This window comes from Etheostoma spectabile, unplaced genomic scaffold (genome assembly GCF_008692095.1).
Source record: "Etheostoma spectabile isolate EspeVRDwgs_2016 unplaced genomic scaffold, UIUC_Espe_1.0 scaffold00018250, whole genome shotgun sequence".
NCBI classification, from domain to species: domain Eukaryota; kingdom Metazoa; phylum Chordata; class Actinopteri; order Perciformes; family Percidae; genus Etheostoma; species Etheostoma spectabile.
In genome coordinates, this window is record NW_022604179.1 from 132,146 (window position 1) to 155,650 (window position 23,505).

At 40.4% G+C, this 23,505-nt stretch overlaps 2 protein-coding genes across 3 annotated transcripts; both read left to right on the forward strand.

Moving 5' to 3' along the window:
• Window positions 1–6,244: 6,244 nt before the first annotated feature.
• Window positions 6,245–8,832, forward strand: LOC116679805 (four and a half LIM domains protein 2). Its single transcript, XM_032509250.1, has 5 exons — window positions 6,245–6,753; window positions 6,971–7,145; window positions 7,931–8,100; window positions 8,268–8,454; window positions 8,599–8,832. The coding sequence occupies exons 1-5, from the start codon at window positions 6,592–6,594 to the stop codon at window positions 8,748–8,750; spliced, it is 846 nt and encodes a 281-aa protein (XP_032365141.1). The 5' UTR covers window positions 6,245–6,591; the 3' UTR covers window positions 8,751–8,832.
• Window positions 8,833–10,076: 1,244 nt separating this feature from the next.
• On the forward strand, window positions 10,077–18,218 carry LOC116679801 (transforming growth factor-beta receptor-associated protein 1). 2 transcript variants are annotated; one of them, XM_032509243.1, is made up of 11 exons: window positions 10,077–10,905; window positions 11,077–11,271; window positions 11,463–11,617; window positions 13,196–13,278; window positions 13,443–13,790; window positions 13,935–13,992; window positions 14,081–14,224; window positions 14,403–14,537; window positions 14,622–14,766; window positions 14,842–15,263; window positions 15,375–18,218. In XM_032509243.1, the coding sequence occupies exons 1-11, from the start codon at window positions 10,218–10,220 to the stop codon at window positions 15,519–15,521; spliced, it is 2,520 nt and encodes an 839-aa protein (XP_032365134.1). In that variant the 5' UTR covers window positions 10,077–10,217; the 3' UTR covers window positions 15,522–18,218. The 2 variants fall into 2 exon arrangements, with proteins under 2 accessions (XP_032365134.1, XP_032365135.1); XM_032509244.1 differs by having other exon boundaries at window positions 15,378–18,218.
• The last annotated feature ends 5,287 nt before the right edge of the window (window positions 18,219–23,505 follow it).

A 23,505-nucleotide genomic window follows, 5' to 3' on the forward strand; every position in this document is an offset into this window, starting at 1 on the left:
TGAATTAGATAATATCAGATCAAGTGAGATCTACCCACATGTCTGGGACCTGTTAAAAAAAAGTGAAAGCTGTGAAATTTTCAAGATTATCCATATACTTGTCTTTGAATAATCACACAGCAGTGTTGTGTGGGCAGCATGCGAAAGATATTGATATTTTTTACAGTCTTTTTTTTTTTTTTTTTTTTTAACAGTTGTGTGGCTTGCAAGCCAACCTACACCACTTGAGAGCACAGTACAAAAAAGCATCTGCATCTGTAGATATCACATCACTTTTAAATGCAGTCAGTACAGCTAATCCATTGAACAATGCATCTTAACAGCACTCAGCAGCTATTGACATGAAGTTTTTACAGAAAGAACTGTGCAAAACCAAGTCAACATTTTATGCAAGATGAGCCATCGTCTTCTAGCTCAGAGTACTCAAACAGGTGATTATCATTTTGATATTTCTTCACAGTCAAAGGGACCATTGATGTAAATTAGGATGAATTCAATTATTTTTCTTATGGAATATGGTTCCAAATGCCATAATGAAACCTGTATATAAACCTTGAAGTGAACTGAATAATATTCTGGATCAAACCAGCCCACTAACACAGATCATTCCTGTATGTGCACCAGACCAATGGAGCTCCAACAGTATTTTCATTTATGGGGAAAAGAACAATGTGTTGTAAATATTTTTAATGTTTAGATCTCTTTATAACATGCAAGTGTTGTCAGGCAGTGAATGTGATTTCTCTGCACCTTTGTAGGTAATGTTGGTGCTTCAAGAAGCTGTGAATTAATGCGAAAAGAGAGACACACTTAAAAAGGATAACCAGCATCAGAGACAATGGTTTTACGTTGTTGAAGTGGATCAAGTGGGGGAATTTTACACAGAACTTTGATTAGGCGGTAATCTTGTCGGCACGACCTAATTGAAAACGTTGTGCCAAAATGCAGCAGAGATATAGCACTTTTATTCATGTGGAGTTGTGTGACTCACTGTGCTGGTGGCTGTCTTTAGATGGAGCTATTGTGAGTACAAAAACTGTCACACTGCCACTCATGGTTTCATATTGTACAGTCATATCTCATGTATGAAAAGAAAGATTTTTTTTTGTCCACTGTGGATGGTGACTTTAAGAAACAAAATGTTTTTTTTTCTTTGTGTCGTCTGTTTCTCATTTTCTCTTCCTTTCTCTCTTTTTTTGCACAAAAACAAACATGAGGGGCTGTGGCTTCTCTGTCCCCGTGTTCGGAGTCTGTGAGTGTGTCACAGCACCAGAGATTGAATCAGGATGTCTTTGGACACTGTCTGATCTGGCACTGATTTTGCCGGAGTCCTTAGTGTGATGACATTTCTGTGTGTGGTTGAACATGACAATTTCTCCAGAAATGCTCATTTTCTGCCAGTTCACTGAAAAAAAAGTCAGTGAGTCAATCAGTACAAGTTTTTTGCCAAATCAATGTATTTTGCCAAATGTTGTGTTTTAACTGTAGATGTCTGATAGTGTCAAAGAAAATAAAGATATGGACAAATGAGTAAACAGAACAGTTTTTTTTGTAAAGAGACAGCTGATGAAGTAGTTAATGGTAAATGTATGAAATTGCCGAAACCATTTTTCCAACAAAAAACACTCTTTAAGGAATAGTTTGACATTTTTGGGAAATACATGTACAGTATATGCTGCTGATTGATAGCACTCTCAAACTTGAAAATGGCATCAACCTTCTCTTCTAATCTAAGCCAGTAAGTCAGGCCATTTCCTAAATTTTCAAACCATTCCTTTAAAGTTGAGTACTTCCACCATTTTACACAGATCTTCTTGTATGTAAAAGTTTGAGTTCAAGTTAGACAAAGTCTCAAAGTCTTAAAGTTGCCACCTAATATAGTGTTCTTGCATCTATATCAAATATAATTTCCGTAGATGTTGTCCTCACGGTTCTCCAGTGCCATGTAATGCAGCGGCGGTATAAATAGCTATCCAAAAGCCTTGATACATGATTGATGAGAGTGAGTAGAGTGTGTTGTGTTGGTTACGCCTCGATCCTCTGGCTGTTGTTAGTTACCCCATATCCTCGTTAGCTCTTTGGCATTTGCAGTCCTTTCCTCCACCACACAGGGATGACACATATTTGTCAACTGCTCTCTGCTTAACGCTGCGGGTCAAAGTGTGTGATACATGTATTTGTGATGGTGGGATCAGTGGCGCAAATAATCTATCGATGTCACTCGGGGATTAATGTCAAAGTTCAGGTGGCGGGGGGGGGGTGGGCTTTGTCCCTCCATTTGTCTGAACTCAAGACGGTGTCATGGAGTAGAACATTGCGATATCAAGGTGTGTCTTGTAGAGACTAAGCCACAGGAAAGGATTGCAGTTCCCCTCAGCTCGAAAAGAAGGTATTTAGCGCATTGAGTGCAGTGTTTTGGTTTTCCAGCCTCCAACTTTACTGTTTTGGTTCACATTTAACAAACTTGGCATCGTTTAACTGCAAACAGACAAGGCTAAAACGGCTAAATAGCTAAATAATTCCTTTAGGAGTGACTGGAGACTAAAACAGAGCCAGAAGAGAGTTAAATTAATGATTTTGCTCCATATCTACTGGACGCTTTCGCCGTTGTCTTAAAAGATGACAATAGTTCTGTGCACAGTTAGTTTTCACTGCACACAAGTGACTAAAAGTTATTCCCGGTTTGAGATATAACAAAATCTCAAAGTCACATTCACAAACAAACATTTTACCATTTAATTATTTGTTATGTTTTGAACCGTAGCAGATCAGAAAATGAGGACCAGATCAGATTCCTGACTGCTGTGCTTTTTGGATCCATCTAATAATCTGGAACATTTACTGTAAGAATGTGTCTGTTTGTGTTTCAGTACAAGGCACTGAGAATGAAGTGATGATTACTGGGAGAGCGTCTTTCATAGCTGGAGAATAAAGGAAGTCTTGTTGGGCTCTGAAGCTGAGGTTGACTATTGATTGTGATTCATCCTGTAGCAGGTATGTTAGATTTTATCTTTTATTTCAGATGCTAGCTTTGTTTTGCAGCCTGTTAATAACTGATCAACATTCTAGGCAGAAAATTTCTTTTTTTTGAGTTTTTTGTGCTCTGATTGGCTGCTGCTGGCGCCCAAAGGTAATCAGCAGCTTCGACTACAAAGTTAATCCAAATACAACTGAATCTGTGGGCTGGGATGAGGCGAGGGATCGAAGAGGAGAGCATTTTAATGGGTTGTGCATTCCTTGGAGTAGACAACTTTCTCTCCTCTTTAGAAGTGGAGATCATATGTCTGGCTATGTGGCAGGTTTTGTCACCCACTCATACCATGACTCATTTTGGGATGGGGGGGGGGAGGGGGTGACAGAGTAAGTAGAGGCATTACCTGGGTGCTTACAGTGCCTCCCTGAAGGGGTGTTAGGTTTTGCAAGACTGTAGGCTTAGTAGATTGTATCGCCGGAACCCCCCATGTGACTATCATGTACAGTTGAGAACGGTGCATCGAAAGCGAGCTCCCCACGTCCCAGCAGAGTACAGAGGCCTGCTCAAAGGGTCGGGTTTGTGTTAGTCCTCTCATCAACTACTAGACTTGCCCCTCATCTCGTCCTAATGGATCCCACTTATGCTGTCATCACCATGCCAACCAGCTGTCAACTCTGGTGCAGCGAAGCTTTTGTGCTTTAGAGAAATGCAACTGTGTTGTGTTGATCCGACAAGTCACCACCTCAAAGGAGCCACCAAAGTAAATGCTTCTCTTCTTCTCTGAGATCATTTGATTAAGATGGGGGGGAAAGCTACTGCCACCTTATTGTAAAGACTGAATGCATTAAGATAAGAGGACACCCGAGTCCAGGTCAAATAAAGGCCTATTTAGTCGGGCTCGACAGGCCGCATACGAAATCTGTTGGCAGCTGCTCGCTAGTTGACTTCAGAGGATTAAGCAGGCAAAAAGGAATATGCAAGATCAGCAAGCTTTTTGCTCTGCAGAGTTGGCACTGTCTGGTGTAGAAGTTAATAATCCGAGAGACAAAGACCAGCACCTGTTATCTATCAGATACAAATCCGAGCGGTTATGATAAAATTATAAGCAGGCATGCATGAATGCAGATCAACACTGAGAACGTAAAGATATGATGTGTGGCATTGGTTTATGCTACATACATGCCCCACAAATAAACAAAATAAGTAAAACACAATATACAATAATCTCTGCTTTAATATCTAGCGAATAAAACCATCTGTTGACACACAATTTATTTTTCCTATTATATTACACTTGAAGAGATGAGAGTTTTTGTTTGCTGGGGAATATAGGTCACCTCCACCCCTGGCTTCATGTCACTCGATGGCAGACAAACTGTGCAGCAGCTCCCAATGCAACAAAGATTAGACGCTTTTTGAGAGACAATGACTATTATTTGCCCCACAGTTGGTTCTGGATTTATTTAAGGTCTGCATGGCTTTGTGATTTGCAGCCGCTGATCTGGACACCAGCCGGGAGCAAGGGTAAAATACAGTGGTAATTTAATCCAGAGCAGTAGATGACTGTGTAATCCGGTGGATCCACCTACTTACAAATAAGTAAAACCTGAAGGATGGCATGACTTCAAATCGCAAATATTTCCTACATCTGAATTTCTGACATGGTATGGGTATTTTGTGCTGAAAGCCTTACATAACACGCAGCTTGTAGGGCAAAAACAACAGTCTTACATTATTCTGAGGTTTGTAGATACCACCTACATGCAACGCCGGCCTGTGTTCTAACATCATCTGTTGATCCAAAAATAGATTACATTTTATGTATTCACATGAGTGTAATTCTAGATGAATTTCTGTACAAGGAGTGGTACTGAATTTAATGGAGAGAAAAGACAGAGTACATTGAGTTGCATTCCTCTTAGCCACATCCCTGTCACTGACCTTCCTGTGTGTGTATACGAGGGATTAGGCCTGTGGACTGACTGGTGGTCTTCTCCAGGCTATTTTTATGAAGATGTCCGCCCCCTGATCCTTTTGGAAAACTGATATAAGCACATGTTCCAAGATTCAAATGTAATTAGTCAACTGTTAGTCAGAGATGCTGAAGAACTGTGATTCTTTTTAAGGTGTAAAGGAGAATTAATACTTTTTTTGGCATCCTTTATGACACCTACAATTGTGAATAAACTTGGTATGGGGGATTGAGCCAAACATACATGCAAACAACTCAGAGGCAATTGAATTTTACATTGATCTGGGCACAGTGCTGAACTCACTGGGTCAAAATTGATCAAATTTGGGTTAATATAGAACCAACATAATAACTTTACCAGACAAGACAAGGGGTTGTTTTGACCCAGTGATAGTATAATGCTACTGGGTTTGGTATGATTGCAAACTGTTATGATCTACTTGCATGCCACTATTTATCACTGATTCTCCTACGTATACTTTGCAGTTTTAGGATGACATCGTTTTGTACAATTAACAATACATGTGACAGTTTTAAGGTAAAACATGAGCTTGTCATGTCTAACACAGAGTCAAAATTACTGTATTTTCATTCAACAGTAATGTAACAAAATAACACAAACACTGGGTCAAAACAATCAATTGGTACTTGTAAAAATTGACCTAGGTTTGTGTAAGTGTAGTATTGCTATTTAGTTATATAGTATTGTTGTATGTTATTGAGCATTGTTATCATCAAGATGGTCACCATCAAACTTTAATTGCTGCTCCTCCTCCTTTATTTTGCCGTGGATGGATTGGACATCCACAGGCCCGCAGCTTTCCTCTTCTGAAGTGCTGCCAAGGCGCTCTCAATAGCTACTGAGAGGTCCTGGCAATATATAGTTCAGTACCTGGCAACCACGAAGCTGCTGGCGCCTACCTCTCATCGGCCATCTGCAACTGCTTGTGTGTGTAGCAGGCACTGACGAAGGCCACAAGTGTGTCCAGACACGTCACAGCATCCAAATGGCCAACTGTCTCTTCTGTGGCACTAAAATGCAAACTGATATTAGTGTGTGGAAAAGAAAAATATGTTGTATTTTTAGTCTCAAATCTCATCTTGCCTTAGTGTGTATTTATGTGAAACTGATCAATCTTGTAGTCCTAAAACTGTTCCTGCAATAAAGCAACGATTCAATCATTTCAAAGGCTTAGCAATCTGTGCACCATCAGCTCCCTTAAAAGGTGCAGAAGGATGCAGTGGAGCATGTCCATTCTCCCCAGAGATTATCGCTAATAAGAGGGCCAGTATTTATAGAAGACCACCCCCTCCCCTAGTGGATCCCCCTAATCCTGCCTCACCCTTTTTTCATCCCTGCCCCATCCCCTGTGCCTGGACCGCTCACTCTCTGCAGCCCCCAGCCACAGTCTTACTCTCGCCCCATACCAATTGAGGTACGGACTTCTTAAACACAGCACTGCTTTTTTCAGATTCTTTCAAAAGAAGGGGGAAAAATCTCTTGGCCTCTTTACATACTTGATAAGAGGGGGGAGAGATTGCTTGGACTATTATGGGGTATTTTCCATCCTTCCATCCTCTTCCTTATTGTCCAATTTTCCTCCTCCTGCTCTCTTTGACTTGCAGCTAAAAAAAAAACACAACAATGTCCACCAACGAGCGTTTCAACTGCCATTACTGTAAAGACTCCCTTTTGGGGAAGAAGTACATAATGAAAGAGGACACGCAGTACTGCACTAAGTGCTATGAGAACCTGTTCGCTAACTGCTGTAAGAGCTGCTCTTTGGCAATTGGCTGCAACTGCAAGGTAAGGAAGCACCCGTGTTACACTGATAGCAATGGCTTTGATTTCAGTAATTTCTTAACTAAGTATGTGTCTTTTCATATTAGGAACTAAAGGTGAGACATTTTAAAAACTTGTCAACAAAAGTTGTTCTTACCTGTTTCAATCCATGCACATAAATAAAAATCAGATTTTACAGAATATTGACAAGTGCAATAAGTAATGTGTTAAACATCAACAGGACTTGTCCTACAAGGATCTCCACTGGCATGAGCAATGTTTCAAGTGTGCAAAGTGTAGCAGATCCTTGGTGGAAAAGGCCTTTGCCGCTAAGGATGATTTGTTGCTTTGCACCGAATGCTACGCCCACGACTATTCTTCTAAGTGCACCACCTGCAAGAAAACTGTCATGCCAGGTATGGTATGTACAAATGATGATGATGATGCCGATGAATAGGGCTAGACAATATCACCTCTGAAGGCTCACAAATGAACACATTGTATCTCATTTGTTTAATCTGTTGAGAGAAAAAAATTAAGGACAACACTTTGGGGTTTTAAGGTCCAAGAAAAGGAAAACAAATTTCCCCAAATATTACACAATCCTTCTCAATAGAGGGATTTAAATAGATATTCAAATTTCCATTTTTTTGAGCACTTTAAGGACTTTTTGGCTTAAAGGTTGTGATTGAATGAACCCTCAATTTAAACATCTACAAGTACATGACAACTGGGTACTTGCTTAATGAAGATCTTGCAATATAATGCAATGCTCCAGAACTGCTTAATGCACCTTGTGGTTAGGTTGTTTTGTGAACTCTTCTTTCCAAGATCAAGTATACATTTTTTTAAACTCAGTTTTGGATGGGAAGTCCTTAAAATGCTCAAAAATATGTATGCTTGAACATCTGCAATTCAATGACAAATAGGCAAGTTCATCTGCTAAAGAGGGCTGCTTGAAAATGGTATAACAATCATATCTAATTGTGCACGACACACATATATAATATCTCAAAAAATAATTTAAACATTAGACAACAATGACATTTCTTCCTCTCTCCAAATTCTTTAAGATACAAGATTATTAAGAGCGCACCATCATCTTCTCCCTGCAGATAAAGCAGGACTAATTTGGGCCGCAGTGTGTTTCTGTCGTAGAGGTACCATATGCTGACTAAGCTGCTCTCGTCCCCTGTGCCAGGATCCCGTAAAATGGAATACAAGGGGAACAGCTGGCATGAGACCTGCTTCCTGTGCCACCGCTGTCAGCAGCCAATAGGAACCAAGTCCTTCATCCCAAAAGACACCGGCTACTTTTGCGTGCCCTGCTTTGAGAAGCAGTTTGCCTACCAATGTTGTGCTTGTAAGAAGGTAGGGTTGCAGCTGAGTCTTTTATAAGTATTGACTGCTGCAGTAAATCCCCCGGACTCTGGTGTTTTAAAATGACTCACATGGCTGCAGAATAAAAGGATGCAAGGAATGTCATTGTGTGTCTCTTTCTTTCACTCTTACTTTCTGTGGACTTGTGTTACCTCTAGGCCATCACAACAGGTGGAGTGACCTACCAAGACAAGCCCTGGCACCGCGAGTGTTTCCTATGCATCAGCTGCAAGAAGCAGCTGTCGGGTCAGCGCTTCACCTCCAGGGAAAACTACCCCTACTGCCTTGAATGCTTCAGCAACCTGTATGCAAAGAAGTGTGTGGGCTGCACCAAGCCCATCACAAGTGAGTCACTGGCTGTGCTCATGTTTTCATTCACTCTGACTTGCAGTTCTCCCGCTCATATGTGTTTGCATTTGTGTAGGACCTGTCAGATTAACGAGGTGAAGATCTTGCATTCATCTCTGGATCTTTGTGTGATGTGTGCAGGTCTGGCAGGGGCCAAGTACATCTCTTTTGAGGAGCGCCAGTGGCACAGCGAGTGTTTCACCTGCATTCAATGCTCTGTGTCGCTGGTGGGACGCGGGTTCCTCACCCAGCGCGACAACATATTGTGCACCGACTGTGGCAGGGAGAAGTGATCTTTCCATGAAGGGGGGGTCACAGGTTTATCCCAATAGTAATGAAAGCTCCTGTTCCGATACACACTGAAAATGAGAGGTGTCTAAAAACTAGATAAATACACTAAATCTGAGGGAAAAAGTCCTCAAAACAAGTGAAATCATCTGTCCATGCAGCAAGATAATTTCACTTGGCAAGCTTGCTTGATTTTAGATTATGGTGTAAAGTTGCACACTTAAAATAAGAAACATTACTCTTAAAATTAGATAAATTATCTAACACTTCTAAATCTAAGATTTTTTTATCTTGGTAAGAACCAAATAATTTGCAGTGCAGATGCTGTGTATTCCTAAATATTTCTTCTTCTTTGCATGGCATGTACACATAAACAGTCTGAATGTCAACTTATTTTGTTGTTATTTAAATAGTTCTCTCACTTTGCTCACACACACAAAAACGGTGATGTTTCCGTAAAGATAAAAATGTATCTTTAAAGTTAGGGCGCCATTGTTCCATTGTTGATGAATGTTTTCTTTGTTGGTTAAACTAAAAAAATCCCTGTTTTCTTTTTTTTATAAGGGATGAAAGCGAAAGCTCAAGTAATGGATTAATCAGTACACAAATGTTTGTTTCAGCTTCTTAGTTAGGATTTGACATTTTGTCTCCTTTATGACAGCGAACTGTATATGTTCAGATTTTGGACTTACGGTTGAATTAAAAGACTCTGTGAAGATGTCACTTTGGAGTTATTTTTCACCATTTCCTTACTTATGGACTAAATAATTAACAGATATTCGATATTTATTTTTAAATTTATGATGAAAACAATAGATAGTTACAGCACCATAACATATTTCCCTTATATTTCCCAGGTCAACATTCATTACACAAATATGTCTGCTGTATGCTTAGTTTACATTATTATGATTGCCTAGATAAGTGTATTTACACTCCAGAAACACAAATTGATGCATGATTTATGTTTGTCTCGTGAAATACTTACTTGGTTGTTCCAAGAAAAGACCTTTCTATGTATGCCATGCTGAAATGGAAATCATTGTAGGGAATTGTTGCTCATCCTGACATGACTTGTTCTGCTCTAATGACGCCATCCAGAGGAGAAGTCAGCACATGTCAGTTTAGGACGGACACAAAGTTCAGCGACACAAAGTTCAGCGTAACAAATGTAGCTGTGATAGCAGGTTGGAAATTGTTTTTACACTTGTAAAAGTGAGGCCGTTGGATGGGTTGTGTAAGTGTCCTCACATGGTTGGATGAGTGGAGTAAAAATGCTGACGTAGATTTCCTGTCAGGATATAGTCACATGAGAGGTGAAACCACATTACACTTCAGAAACTTGGGGAGGAATCATAGAGGAAGGGAGAACAGCAGAAAGGTAGGGACGTCTTATTTGACATATTTTACAGAAGATCATTTAGGCATTTGTATTTCACCTTGCAAAAGTTAAAGTTCCTTAAATATCTGCAATGGCTTTTAGAGCATTTACACAAATACATATCTATGAAAAGCAATCATCCCCAAAAGAAAAGGACAAATCCAGCATTCAGTGCCTTGAGTGCTGTAACCAAAATGTGTATATAGGGACCAAAAATGCAACAGTCCAGCATCTCATCCTTCCCAGTAGCACAAATGGAGACCCAAGTCCTGGCCAGAGCAAATTCAGAGAGGGTAGGTTGAGAAAACTAGGCTCAAACAACCATGTAGCCCAACTAAGGGTAGTCCCACTTTTCAACCATCTGCTGGTCCTGTGGGACCGGAGCGTTACTGCCCTCAACATGTTCTCCTTGGAGCCTGTTCCCACCCTGAAGAAGATCCAGCACGTGTCTTTGTTTGAGGTTTGCGACTCGTTGCTCGCAGCCCAGACAGCATGTGTGGAAATGGTTACTTCCTCCAGTCGCAGGAAGGTGATCCAGATCCACGTTGTTGGAGTGGACAGGTGGGACGTTGTTAAGGAAGTCCCTCTGCTCCAGGACCCTGTGGCCTTGGCAGTAGACGGTGCCAGTGTTTGTGTAGCCACCAGCGACAGGTATCTCCTCTGTGATATTCGGACTGGGAGCAGTGAAGAGCTTTTCCCTCACAATCACAGCAGGCAGCGTGTTATTGTTACCTCCGTGGGACGAGGGGAATTCCTCCTAAACGGACCTGAATCTTTGGGTAAGAGCCGCTAAAATGTTTATGGTACATGTTGTTCTCCCGGCTATATGCTTCCTTTTCAAACCAGTTAACATTACATGATATCATCTCCTATCCCTCCCCCATATATATCCATCTAGCCAGGGGATATTTGTCTTGCTAAGATATCATTGCTCCATCCTCATCCCTCAGGCATGTTTGTGATGAAGACAGGGATATGCCAGCGCCCCCCCTTGCAGTGGCCTCAGGAGGTGCTGGCAGCCGGAGTGTGTTTCCCTTACATCCTAACCCTAGAGCCCCAAGTGCTGTCTGTCTACAGCATGGTGGATCAGCAGATCAAACAGACTGTGAGTCTCAGCGGAGCAACGGGTCTGCTCTCCACATCAGGTATATCAGGCAACATCAATTCATCATCTAATCTTGGCAGATTGCAGACCGAAAGGCTGTCAAATTGTGTTTTAGTTTTTAAAGATGTCGCTGTGTCTGTCTCAGTTTGCACTGATTCAGTCAATCATCCTTGCATCTACTGTTCCTACTCACTGGCTGTTTCTGAAAACCCAAAACAAATGTCCCCTCAGATGGTGTGTTAGTGTTCACAGAGAGAGACATTTTCAGCCTGCGTCTGGTGCCACTCGATCAGCAGATCCAGGCACTTGTCAGGCATGAGAGGATCGAGGAGGCCTTGTTACTGCTGAACGGAGTTCAAGGCCACTGTCCATGTGACTCATACAAGGTAAAATTCAATTTATAGACACACAGCAGGACGCAAATACATCACTGCTTTAATATCTAGGTTGCCAACAAACGCATTCTTTATAAAACACAGTTTTTGAGGATAACAAAATGAGACAGACACATTTATAGTAGGCTTTTTGCTCTTTTCTTCTTTTCTTCCTTCTCCATAATCACGTTGAGTAAAAAACAACCCGCCCAACTATTATGCCCTTCAAAGGCAGAATGCAGCAACAACATATTTGGTCAACATTGAGAATATGCTTCGTTTTTTTTTTAAATACTTAGCGTGCTTTGAGGAAAATGCTAAAGTCAGCATGCTAACTTGCTCACAAGGACAATGCTAAAATTCTGATGATAAAACAGATTTGATGTTTACCATGTTCACCATCTTAGTTTAGGGTGTTAGCATACATTGGCTAATTAGCATTGAACACAAGTACCACTGAGGCTGATGGCAATGTTTACAGTTTTACAGCTGTTTGGTCATGAACAACAGTATTAGATAAATTGGGGACATACAGTACATGTCTGTAAATTTCATGGCAATCCATCCAAAAGTTGTTAAAAAATGTCACTGAAAACTACAAATCAAATTCATATTGGTGCTAACAAAAGTCACAGGATCACCAAAGTCACAAGCATATAGAGTCTGGAAACCATGATTGCCTGTACTAACTGTCCAATCCATGTTTAAGATGTTGAAATATTTTACAGGATATAAGTTAAAACTTTGACTTTCTCACAGGATCACCAAAGTCAGTTGGATTCATCCACTGGGGAACATGAATGACTGCACCAACCTTCATCCATCCATTAGTTGATGAGATATTTCAGTCTGGATGAACATTTCAGTGTTAGGTTTACCACATTAAAAAAAGCAGCAACTAAATCATAGAAAGTATGGCAACATGGATAAACTAGTCTTGCTAAAAGCAAACTAACCAAGCTTAGATTTCTTTTATATTGTCCAGAGTACAGGTTGACACTTTTGTATTGTTTTTTCTTATAGGGGAATACTCTTCCTAAAAAAGCATATAATTCATGTTTTACAACTCACATAGCTGTCCCATGCTTTTTAAACTCTTTTTTTAAACAAACGCTTTTCTCAACTTCCTTTTTTCTGCATTGTCTGCTTTTGTAACATTCAGTGCTGCCATTTTATAAATTAATAGATGTAATATGCATGCATTACAATCCCGGCTGGCATTGCTTCATAGTGTTTGACTTTAATATTTCATCACTGTAGAACAGATTGAACCAGGATGTTGAGGTGTAGGCTGACTACACTGTTACAAGCTGTTATTGTAGGTGTATTCCAGTTGGATGAATGCAAGTGAGGACAGCAGATGGTGCCTGAGATTTAGGGTTATCTTTGCCACATCTCAGGTTACAGGTTAGAGGTCAGGGTGAAGAATTAGCATTTGGTTTTGTGATATTTTAAAATTCTTAACATGAAACATAAATTGCCCTGGAGATTTAAGGATAGTGACACAGTTTTCTGCCTAAATGATTTCGGCTCATTGGTGCTTTAAATATGTTAATGCATTGTGTGCCTGTTTTTTTTTTTTACTGGCAGGAGCTGCAGAAGGCCATCACTTGCCTGGCTGGATTTGTTCATTTTTACCGGGAGGGTTTTTCCGAGGCCAAAGAACTATTCATGTGAGAGTAAAAAACCCTTTCACGACACTCCAAATTCAAAGCACATTTATTAAACCACAGCAGATTGTGCAGTATTATGTGAATCTTGTGAATAGTGAGTCTTTTTCTGCTGAATTCTACACCTAAGTCTAACACAAATCAATACTCATCACTTACTTGAACAGTACAGGTGAGCTGGACCCCAGAGAAATCATTCACCTCTACCCTGACATGCAGTCGTGTCTCAGTGAGGACTTTAAGTCCCAGCTCGATCAAGTGAACAAAGGCAGGGATCTTCAGGTGCTCTGCCAAGAGAACAGGAACACATTTCATCAATACCTGGCCTTCCTGGGAGATTTTCTTAGAGCAGTCAGGGGAACGGAGCAAGGCCTGAAGTGTACTCAGGAGGTGGACTGCGCCCTCCTGAGGCTGTACTTAGAACTGGGAGACACAGAAAATCTGCAGCAGCTTGTGGCATCTCCCAATGAGTGCAGGCTGGACCACTGTGTTCCTGTTTTGGAGCAACACAACAGGTAAAAACATGAAAGTTTGTTTGTTGAGATGAGGACAAATTATTCTTTAAAAAGAAACAACAACAAATCAACATTTGAGACATTTTCTCCAATTTGCTCAATTTCTGATGGATCATTTGCTGTTTGATCTCTTTTTATTTACAGATTTTTTGCATTAGGTTCTCTCTATCAAAGCCATGGACATCAACTTGATGCAATTGAGGTATCCTTTCCTAAAACAACTGCACACAGTTTATATGTAAACTTGATGTATAAAAGTAGCGTGTTTTAGCCTTTTATATTTTTTTCAGACTTGGGTAAAAATTGCAGATGGTTTCCACAAAGACACCTCTTGCTCAGATGTATATGGACACATAGTGTGGACTCTCAGTCAGCTGCAAGACAGAGATGCTGTGTTGACATTTGCAGACTGGACTCTTCAGAGAAACCAGGAGGTGCCTTTTTTCCTTTTTCATGCTCTTAACTTAACTGCAGAGGGCAGAGTTGCACAATTCAACTATGTGTTAGGATCTAAACACAGCAAAATGCCACCTATTACCTACATTGCTTTGCTCATTAGACAATTACTGGCAATGAAATGTCCAATAACAGTTTTTCTTTATTTGAAAAAAGATAGGGGTGCGGATTTTCAACAAGCGTCCACCAGATGGTGAATTTGAAGCTCAAAACGTCCTTGCTCTATTGGAGAAGTACCCACTGGCGTTGATTTTACATCTTGAGTTCTTAATCCATGATTTGAACAGTAAGGTGGGTACCGCGGCAGCTTCCTAATCTCATATCCCTGACACCTTTATCAAATAAAGACATGATTGGTGTAATCTGCCCCCCCAGGAGGAGAGACATCACAACCGTCTGGCCCTAGCATATGTTACTCAGACGCTGCAAGAGGAAGAAAAAGCAGATTTGAGGAGGACCAGAGGAAAGTTGCAGCAGCTGCTATGGGAATCCAAATGCTATGATGTCTCCACTGTATATGGTATGTTGATGCTTAATGAGAAAATAAATCACCACTGAATTGTGACTTAATTATATTGAATTATTCTAATCGCAGAGAGAGTCAAGTCAGCAGCCCTGCACATGGAGAAAGCCATTCTCCTCGGTAGGACCGGTGAACACTGTAAGGCACTGCAAGTGCTTGTTCACAAGGAGGGAGACCTGCAGGCTGCAGAGGCCTACTGCTGCAGGGCTGCCCAGGGCCGGGACTCCCAGTTCAGGCAGACCCTGCTGCTCACGCTGCTCCAAATCTACCTGAGCTCTGAGGCGCTTACCAGCGCTGCCGTGGATCTGCTCAACAACAACCCTCGGGTCTTTGTGGCAGAGAAGATCATTCAGCTCCTGCCTGATTCCTGGTCCATTCAACTGGTCTCCCAGTTCTTAGTTAGATCTCTCAGAGAGTCCTTCCACCAGCGGCAGATGGCGAGGCTGCAGAAGGCTTTGGGCCAGGTAGAGTGCATGCGGCACAAAGCCATTTGGGTGAGTTTAATGATATACCGGTATTTCATATTTGTTTCACTCCATGAACATTGTGTGCATTCTTGTTTCCTTCTTATTCTGAACCCTGTTGTTCTTTCTCTCTCTCATCTGCAGATGCAGGCCTCAAATAAAAAGTTCAGACTGGACAAGGGGCAGAAGTGCAAGGTTTGTCAGAGAGACCTTGCAGAGCCACAATTTGCCTTTAACTTCCACGGTGAGCTGATGCACACAAGCTGCACTGGCTATTCATCATCGTGATCCACCAATATAGCAATCTTTTGTCTGTTTAGGCAAATGTTTGTAGCTCTGCACTCTTGTGAATCCCATTCATTTCTAGCAAGATAAGTGTCTGCTTTCTACCTGATATTTTATCTAGATTACACTGTGTCATTGAGACAAACTCTGTACAAGGTTTCAAATCATGAACCTCAGACCAGACACTTTCCCTGATTAGAAAAAAAGAAAATACATTGTTCTAATAACTGGTTTCAGAATGCAAAAGAGCAAGCAGTGCACTTTTTCAGGACAGCATGTCTGAGCCATTTCCTAGAGACATTGTAGACAGCAATAGCTATAAAGTGGAGGACACTCAGGGGCATATATTCACTGATCAGACGGTGGTGTTTAACATGGAAACCACCTGTGGTCAACCTGATGACCAAAGGGAATTTGACCATCCTCCATGGCTGTATATATGCATCCCCGCCATCATGGTTTCCACTGACTGTGTAAATGTGTCTGCATAGAGCTGGAAATAGAAAGTCAACAACTCAGAGGCTACATGTAAGAGACCTTTTTTTCCCCGCTCATGCATTAATATACAACAATAAAATTATAATTACAGGTTTAAAACAGACAGCAGAGTTTAGGGTAATTTCACAAGTGACCAAATCACATGTCAGCGTTGTGTATGTTACATGAAATCAGAATAACAAGAATAATTTTTTTACCAACATCTTACCTATTAAGGAACACGAAATATGTGTTAACTAAATAATAGCACACAAATGCCAGTGTGTACATGTACAGTATGAACATCTTGTATATAAACTTAAACACATATCATTAAGTTAGATGACATTTGAGATGTATTTGTCTATTATTTTGTCATTAAGGCTAACCACAACTGAGTATTTCTTTATCCTGATGCATTTTGGGAGACGCCTAAAGGGGCTGGAAGAGTAACTGGTGCATTTAGCTGGATTGCTTACAAGTTTTTAGTGTACATTTTTGGCCAAGGGGTGAGTGACTAATTACAGTGTAGATAAATAGTGAATTATGAGCATGTTGGAAGGGATTATGTCTTTGTGAGGCCCTTGCCCAGATTTCTACCGTTTTTCTCACCAAATTAGGTTTTCGTGGGACTTTTTCATTCTTCTCATTGGGGGTCTGAGAGTTGTGTTCATTTAATGTTTCAAAGTGTGGGTGTTAGGTAACCCTCTGAGAGTGTAACGAATTAAGGCTAACAAGAATACACTTGATTTAAGCTTTGACTTCATATTTCTCACTTGGAGTGTAAATGTAACCTTTGACTCATATAAATAAACAGAATTATATCTCAGAAAACCCAAGAATACCACATTCCTAGCTTTTGTCTTTTATGTGGTTTCAGGAAAAATTGCCATGTACGGTTGCGTGTGCACTCCTCCATACTGTCTCCCTGTAATTTCGATAATCTATGCATTTAATTGTTATCTACTGTTCAGTCCGTTGTAAGCACTCCTGGATAATCATCTGAAAAGTATCAGTGCAGAGAAAAACACAAAGCGTCAACTTCTCTCTGATGATGCTTTTGAGATGGGCTGGAGCCTCCCACGGTTTATATGGACTGACTGGAGGGGCTGCTGCTCTGTGACTGGCTGATCTTTGGGCCGTGCCTGATGACCAGTAACCACTGGGTTGACCCGAGGCCTCTCCTTCCCTCTCACAGACATCCTTAGGGAGCATTCATGTTGTTTTGAACAATTACAGTTTTGCTGTGCCTTAGAAACCTTTTCTCATCTTCGATGTTAACCAACAGCCAAAGGCAACCAAAAGATAAAAATATACAAACACAGTACAAGTACACATTCTTGTACCTAAATTAAGACCCCAGGTAACATATTTGGTAGGAGGAGTTGATCTCAGTAGCTCCTATTGATGTGAATGTAGCACTTGCAATCTGGAGTTCAGTGTGTGACTAGGCGGGGCTTTGGGTCACTGCAGAGTTCTCTGGGGTGCATCCGGCCAGATGGACATTTTACACATGAGGGGGAATGGATTGGATGTAAAAATGGACAGTTATGGCGGAAAGTATGGTGGGCTATACATACATTGGTCTCCCATTATATATATATCCATTCCACCACAGAAGGAAAACAAGAACATTTTCTTCTTGTGCTTTTCTAAATTTAAGGGGGAAAAAGGCGTCTGTCTGGACTGTAGTATGTAACTGTTTACTTGTTAACATAGTTTCATTTTGTATGGTTTAGGAGGAAAGTAATTATGAGATGCACAGGACCTTTTGTGCCTTATACTGTATAAACTGTTTGAAGCTAATGCTCCGTTGAGGGTCATGGAGACCCAGATAACTTGCTGAAAAACACACAGCATTTAACATTGTTTCAACCGTTTAACTGTTCATGGCTTTTCATAATTGTATGAGAGTGAACATGATTTTGAATTGCTACAGAAAACAATGCATTATTTGTTACAGTTTGGGCTCTTGGAGACTCCAACTGTAAAGCATGGTGTATATGTACAAATGCTCTACAAGTGTGTTTTGTGCTGACAGTATTTTTAAGAAGAACTAGCCCTCCTTAATCCCAAATAAGTCCATTTGTTTTATAATAGTTTGTTTATTAGAGGTCTTAAAGGGAAGACCTCTTTGGGGTCTAATTGACCTTAAATAATGTCAAGGAGAAGAATAACGTACTGTACATTTCTTTGTCAATAAATTACTCTTTGGCAAACAAACAATGTGTACATTAATTTTCCACATAACAAAGAAAATTGTGTTTTTTGTTCATTTACACATATTATCACCTTCCATCAAATGTACAATCTCAGTTTGTGGTAAAGGGGAAAGTGTTACTTTAATACTTGACTGTCATGAAATTGTCACGAACTTTCTCAGGCCATGCAATCAACTCATTCACCTCACCTGGTCTTTCCTGCCCATCTCCTCACCTGCCGCTCATTCCCTCGTTAGGCCCTCAATATATAAACCAGTCCACTTCCCCATGTTTCTGGCCAGATTGTCTTGTGTGTTTCTGCCGGTGTGCCAGTGCTTCCTGTTCTGTGTTAGTCTGTTTATTTGGCCTTTTTAATATTTTGCCTGCCTTCTTTGGATTTATTAGCCTATGTGACTGATCTGCTGGTGTTGATGTCTCCTGGACATTGATAAGTAAACTTTACTGTCCTTGCAACTGTTGCATTGTTGTGCTTTTGGATTCAAGTCTGGCAGTGTAAGTGGACATAAAACAACTACACTTGGGTTTTAATAAGATAAGTAGAAAATAAAATATTCAAAAAAGCTAATGTTTGATTTTTCAATTATGTAGTGGTGGAGTCTGTGGGTGTCTACAAATTAAGAAATGCATATATATGTGTTTAAAAAACAAACAAAAAAAACTATAAAGCAAATGCTGCCTCAGGAGTAGGAAAATGTCATCAAGTACTTGACTAAATAAAGCCTATGGGAAAAATGAATACACAATGCTTCTGTGTATCATGCATCATATTTATAGCCAAAACCACAAATTACTGTATCATGTCCCTCATGATGCATTTTTTTTTTTTTTTTAGTCTTAGTGGTTGCTGAGAGACAAGGAGAATCTCAATTTGCAACCCTTTTGGTAGCAATAATGGTAAGGTAGCAGAAAACCTAGAAGATTGAACTTTAATTTCCACTTTCCCCCGCAAAACTAATTCTATAGATATAGCAGAAGTATGGGAATAAATGGCTGAAGAGGTTGTTCAAAACATATCTTTTATAACTCCAAAGGCAACACACTCATTTTCATGGCTTGCTACCTTGGGGTTTGGCAGAGAATGCCACTGGGAGAAATGTGTATGGCCCACTGGAGACACACAGGGCAGAGACGGTGACCACGGACACCCACCCTGCCCTGCTGCATGGAGACATGAGTTATATACATCGTACTGCATGGTATAGGGAGTCGTGTCACCATGTCCACAGGCTGATATTGTTCACTGTTTGTCTGTTTCAGTGCTCAAAACTGAAAGAGACAAAACAATTGACTGGGCATTTTGAGGAAAATATACTTGTTTAAAATCCTGTACATACCTTGGGGTCACGAACTTGTCAAACAACGTTCAATGCTCTTCTTTGGTAAATGTCATGACAAATTGTGGTTAGAGTCCATGACTGTCATGTCACTTTTACGTAGAGACCTTTAAGTAAAGTGTTACCGCACGTTTTCTCTCCTTTGGTGGCTTTGTCAGAGATGTTACCCAATCAGCGTGCGTCTAAACTCTGATAATAAAAGGGCAGTGCGCTTGCGCACACAGCAGGGTGTTCACGCACCAGTTTCATTTTGAATAACCATATTGGCGAACGTGCATGCCTCTGTTGTGCAAGCATGTTTCAGTCCATGAGTGATTTAATTTAACACACTTTATTGTTCATTCTTTTGCAGACAATGGTAAGACATAAAGCTTTAACGTGTCCACCTTCTTCCTTACCCTATGAAACCTTGCATTAATTACAGGTGCAACTTCCAGATATTCTTTCAGTGAAGTCTGAGTTAGCTTTATAGTACAGGTGTGCTCCCTTTTGTAGAGATTTCTTGGAAATACACAGTGTGGGAACACAGCCTTATAAGTTTTCTTGCCAAAAGTCAGACGAGTAGGACAATACCGCACGTCTGAACAATAACTACAAAGTCAAGTTAGCTCGCTATGTTGGCTTAGCATAAAGTGTGGATCCCAAATAGCTCAGTCCAAATGTAACACCATCCACCTCCCTGAACTCTTTAAAGCCATCTAATTAAATACCCCCCCCCCCTTCCTACCTCGATTTCATGCAGTCCCTTAAGTGAATAAAAACTTTTCCATTTTGCAATGAACATGCCAGAAATATCACCGAAATATCAAAAGCAGCTTCAGATGTGCATGTAAACACTTCTCTCCCTCCAACCTGAAGTCAACCATAAATAGATGTATTCCTAAACAACTTACAGGGCATTAGTTTAATGACCTGTATGACTAATGACTCAATTTTGGATGAAGAAAGAGAGATTATTTTTGGAAGGCTTTCTGGCAGCATCGTTTGTTTACGCTGCTTTTTTCTCGAGTGAATTTCAGAGGGAGATAAGTGCTTGGCCCAAGAGGTCGTCCACCTGGGTCTCTTGAATCTGGAAGCGTGTGTTTCATTTCCAGCACCTTTTCATCTCTGGACCATTTAGATTTCTGGGAACAGAAACAAACAAACAGACCTGCTGAGTAATCTGAAAGTTGGGCCGGGAACTGCAATCTGGCAGAGTTATTGCTTCGTTGTTCCACTCCCATTCATACAAGAATTACCTTTATCATCCATATGGTGAAGAGGTTTTAGTAGCACAAAATGTGAGACAACAAATAAGATTGTATCACCTTTCATTAAGAATGATTTCCCACCACTCAGTGAAAACAAGTCAATGAATCTTACTTGCAAGTGGCCTTAATTTGTGCTCATGTAAATCTAAGTTGAGAGTTGACATTCAAGGAGGACTATTTAGCAAGCTGCAGGTGATGAATGTAGTAGCATAAAATGGTCCCGTGTGAAATGACCATAATTAAAGCTCTGATAACAGAGAGGACTATGCTTTGCACCGCAGGGTCCCTGATATTTTCTGAGCTTTGCGAGACTCTGCCTCATGTAAAGTTTGACATCACTGATTACAGAGCATGTGCCACATTAACTGTTACTGTACCCTGGGAAAGTTAAGAACGTGGGATCACGCATAATTAGACATTTAGCGCCAATCCTCTCCACAAATGAACACACCCTTCACCACAACAGATAAGCCAAGGAGTTAAAAATGTCCCAGCGCCCCCTGATATCAACCACATAAGTCAAAACCGCCCTCCCTGGCTATCTAGGACTGAACTTACTGTAACCTACACAATAAAGGCACCATACTAACCCCATAGTGCGCTGGCCGAGACGGTTCAACACATACAAAAGCTAAAAAACAAACAAAAAAAGCCACAACACAAATGCAAATACATAACTGACTGTGTGTGTGTGTGGTGTGTGTGTGTTGTGTGTGTGTGTGTGTGTGTGTGTGTGTGTGTGTGTGTGTGTGTGTGTGTGTGTGTGTTGTGTGTGTGAGAGACAAATAGAGCAGGAGGAGGAAAGTTCTTGTATGTTTGAGAATGAAGTAAAACATGGTTCCTGGCTAATTAGGATTACTGTTGCTATGGGATTATCATACACAAGCAATGTTTAATATCTATTTTTTTTTCTTTTCATATGTATACTCTGCCATTTAGGCTACGAAGCTACAACAACAACATTACCTAAATGGTGCCCAGCGAATGCTACGTTTAGTGAAGCTGTTTACATCACACAAATATTTGTGTGTCTACCCTACTAAATAGGCACACACTTTCCTTGTAGCCTAAACGGCAGAGTACATACATATGAAAATACAAAGATATTGAACAACCTTGCTTATTTGTGACAATCACATAGGAATCTCAAACAATCTGTATTTTAGGGCAGAAAAAAGTCCCTTGAGTGATCATGAACTTACATTTAGCAACCAAAGCTCCAATCACAGCTCGGACAAATGAGAGGTATTGTGTTTTAGGATAAAATTACAATTCTATTTCTACAGATTGAATATCTCTGGAAACATTGAATAGAGGATATTTCAAGGCTTTCATTAAGTCGTTCATGAGCTCTAACTACATTTTGGAGCGTTGAAGAATAAAACGATTCTCAGCTGATGTGAAGCTGCACGACATCTCTGCACTTTGTGGTTTCATGCACCAACACATACCCATACTTGAGGGTATTTCAGAAGTGGCCCGAGCATCACTTTGCATCTAAAAAAAAAAAATAGAAAAAAAATGCAGGGAACAATTCCAAAAGAGTACAAGATGTTCTCTGACTAAAAAGTATACAAGAAAAGCAAATATTTGTTCTTAAATCAAGTGTATTTGTGTCATATTTTCCTTCATTTCTGTTTATTTTAGCTATTAACTTGGTCCAGTTGTTGATGTTTACAGGTCTTAGGGAGAGCTACTGCTGCATATGTGAAACAGTTGTATAAAACCTCTTGAGGCGCAGCAGGGAGCCGTACAACGTTTGATATATTGCCTTAACCAGCAATTTGAGTCAGTGCTGGTTGGGGCTGAAGACTATAAGTTTGCAAATTAAAAGAATTTGGGGGCGTCAAAAAAGGGTAGTTACTTTTTTTGAAAGGGTAACGAATGATTAGTTACATTTGTTCAGAAGGGTAGTTTTTATTTTTTAGGCCGGTAGTCCCTCTTTTTCAAAAGGGTACTTACCCTTTTTCCGAAAGTAACTACCCTTCTGAAAAAGGGTAACTACCCATTTGTTACCCTTTCAAAAACAGTAACTTTTGTGTGCCTTAAAGTCACGCACATTTTCTTTACATATTTAAATTTTTACTTTATTTATTAAATTTACATTAATCAATTTGCAGCAATTCCCGAGCGTGACTTTTTATGGTTAAAATAGGCGTGTACAGGGTGGGATAAGAGGCTGATTCATGTATGCACACTTGTGGGTAATCTGTGATTTATAAACGGAACATTGCTTAGAGATGTGTGTACGCACGGTTTTATAAATCTGAATTCTCTTTGCTGTACACCATTCATGCCTTTCAGGCATACGTACACTTTTGTAAGGATTCATTGCACAGTTTTATAAATGAGACCCCAGGTCTTGAGAAGGACAAAAGTGTATGGAATAAAAGGTATTTCTTGTTTTACTGCAGAACAAGCACTTTTACTTTTCATACTAAAGTACATTTTGCAAATAATACTTCTGTACAAGGAGGGTTTTTTCGATGTGCTGGTATTTTTAATTAAGAAAGAGATCGAGACACCCCTGTTTGGTCCTGCCTGCCTCTGACACACGCCCTTTCTATGATGGAGGATTTGTTGAATGATGTATTTAGTCAGCTTTCAGCACATGTTCAAACCCTGTGGGTCCAGATACAGCAGTAAATCAAAGCGCAGTCATCACTGTGGCGACAGTGAATCACATCGTCCTAAATAAAGCTTT

Coding starts and splice junctions, on each gene's coding strand:
- LOC116679805 (XM_032509250.1), top strand. CDS start 6,592: ATGTCCACCAACGAGCGTTTCAACTGCCATTACTGTAAAGACTCCCTT. Junction 6,754..6,970: donor CAATTGGCTGCAACTGCAAG/GTAAGGAAGCAC, acceptor AAACATCAACAG/GACTTGTCCTACAAGGATCT. Junction 7,146..7,930: donor CAAGAAAACTGTCATGCCAG/GTATGGTATGTA, acceptor CCCCTGTGCCAG/GATCCCGTAAAATGGAATAC.
- LOC116679801 (XM_032509243.1), top strand. CDS start 10,218: ATGGCTTTTAGAGCATTTACACAAATACATATCTATGAAAAGCAATCA. Junction 13,791..13,934: donor GTTTTGGAGCAACACAACAG/GTAAAAACATGA, acceptor TTTTATTTACAG/ATTTTTTGCATTAGGTTCTC. Junction 13,993..14,080: donor ATCAACTTGATGCAATTGAG/GTATCCTTTCCT, acceptor TATTTTTTTCAG/ACTTGGGTAAAAATTGCAGA.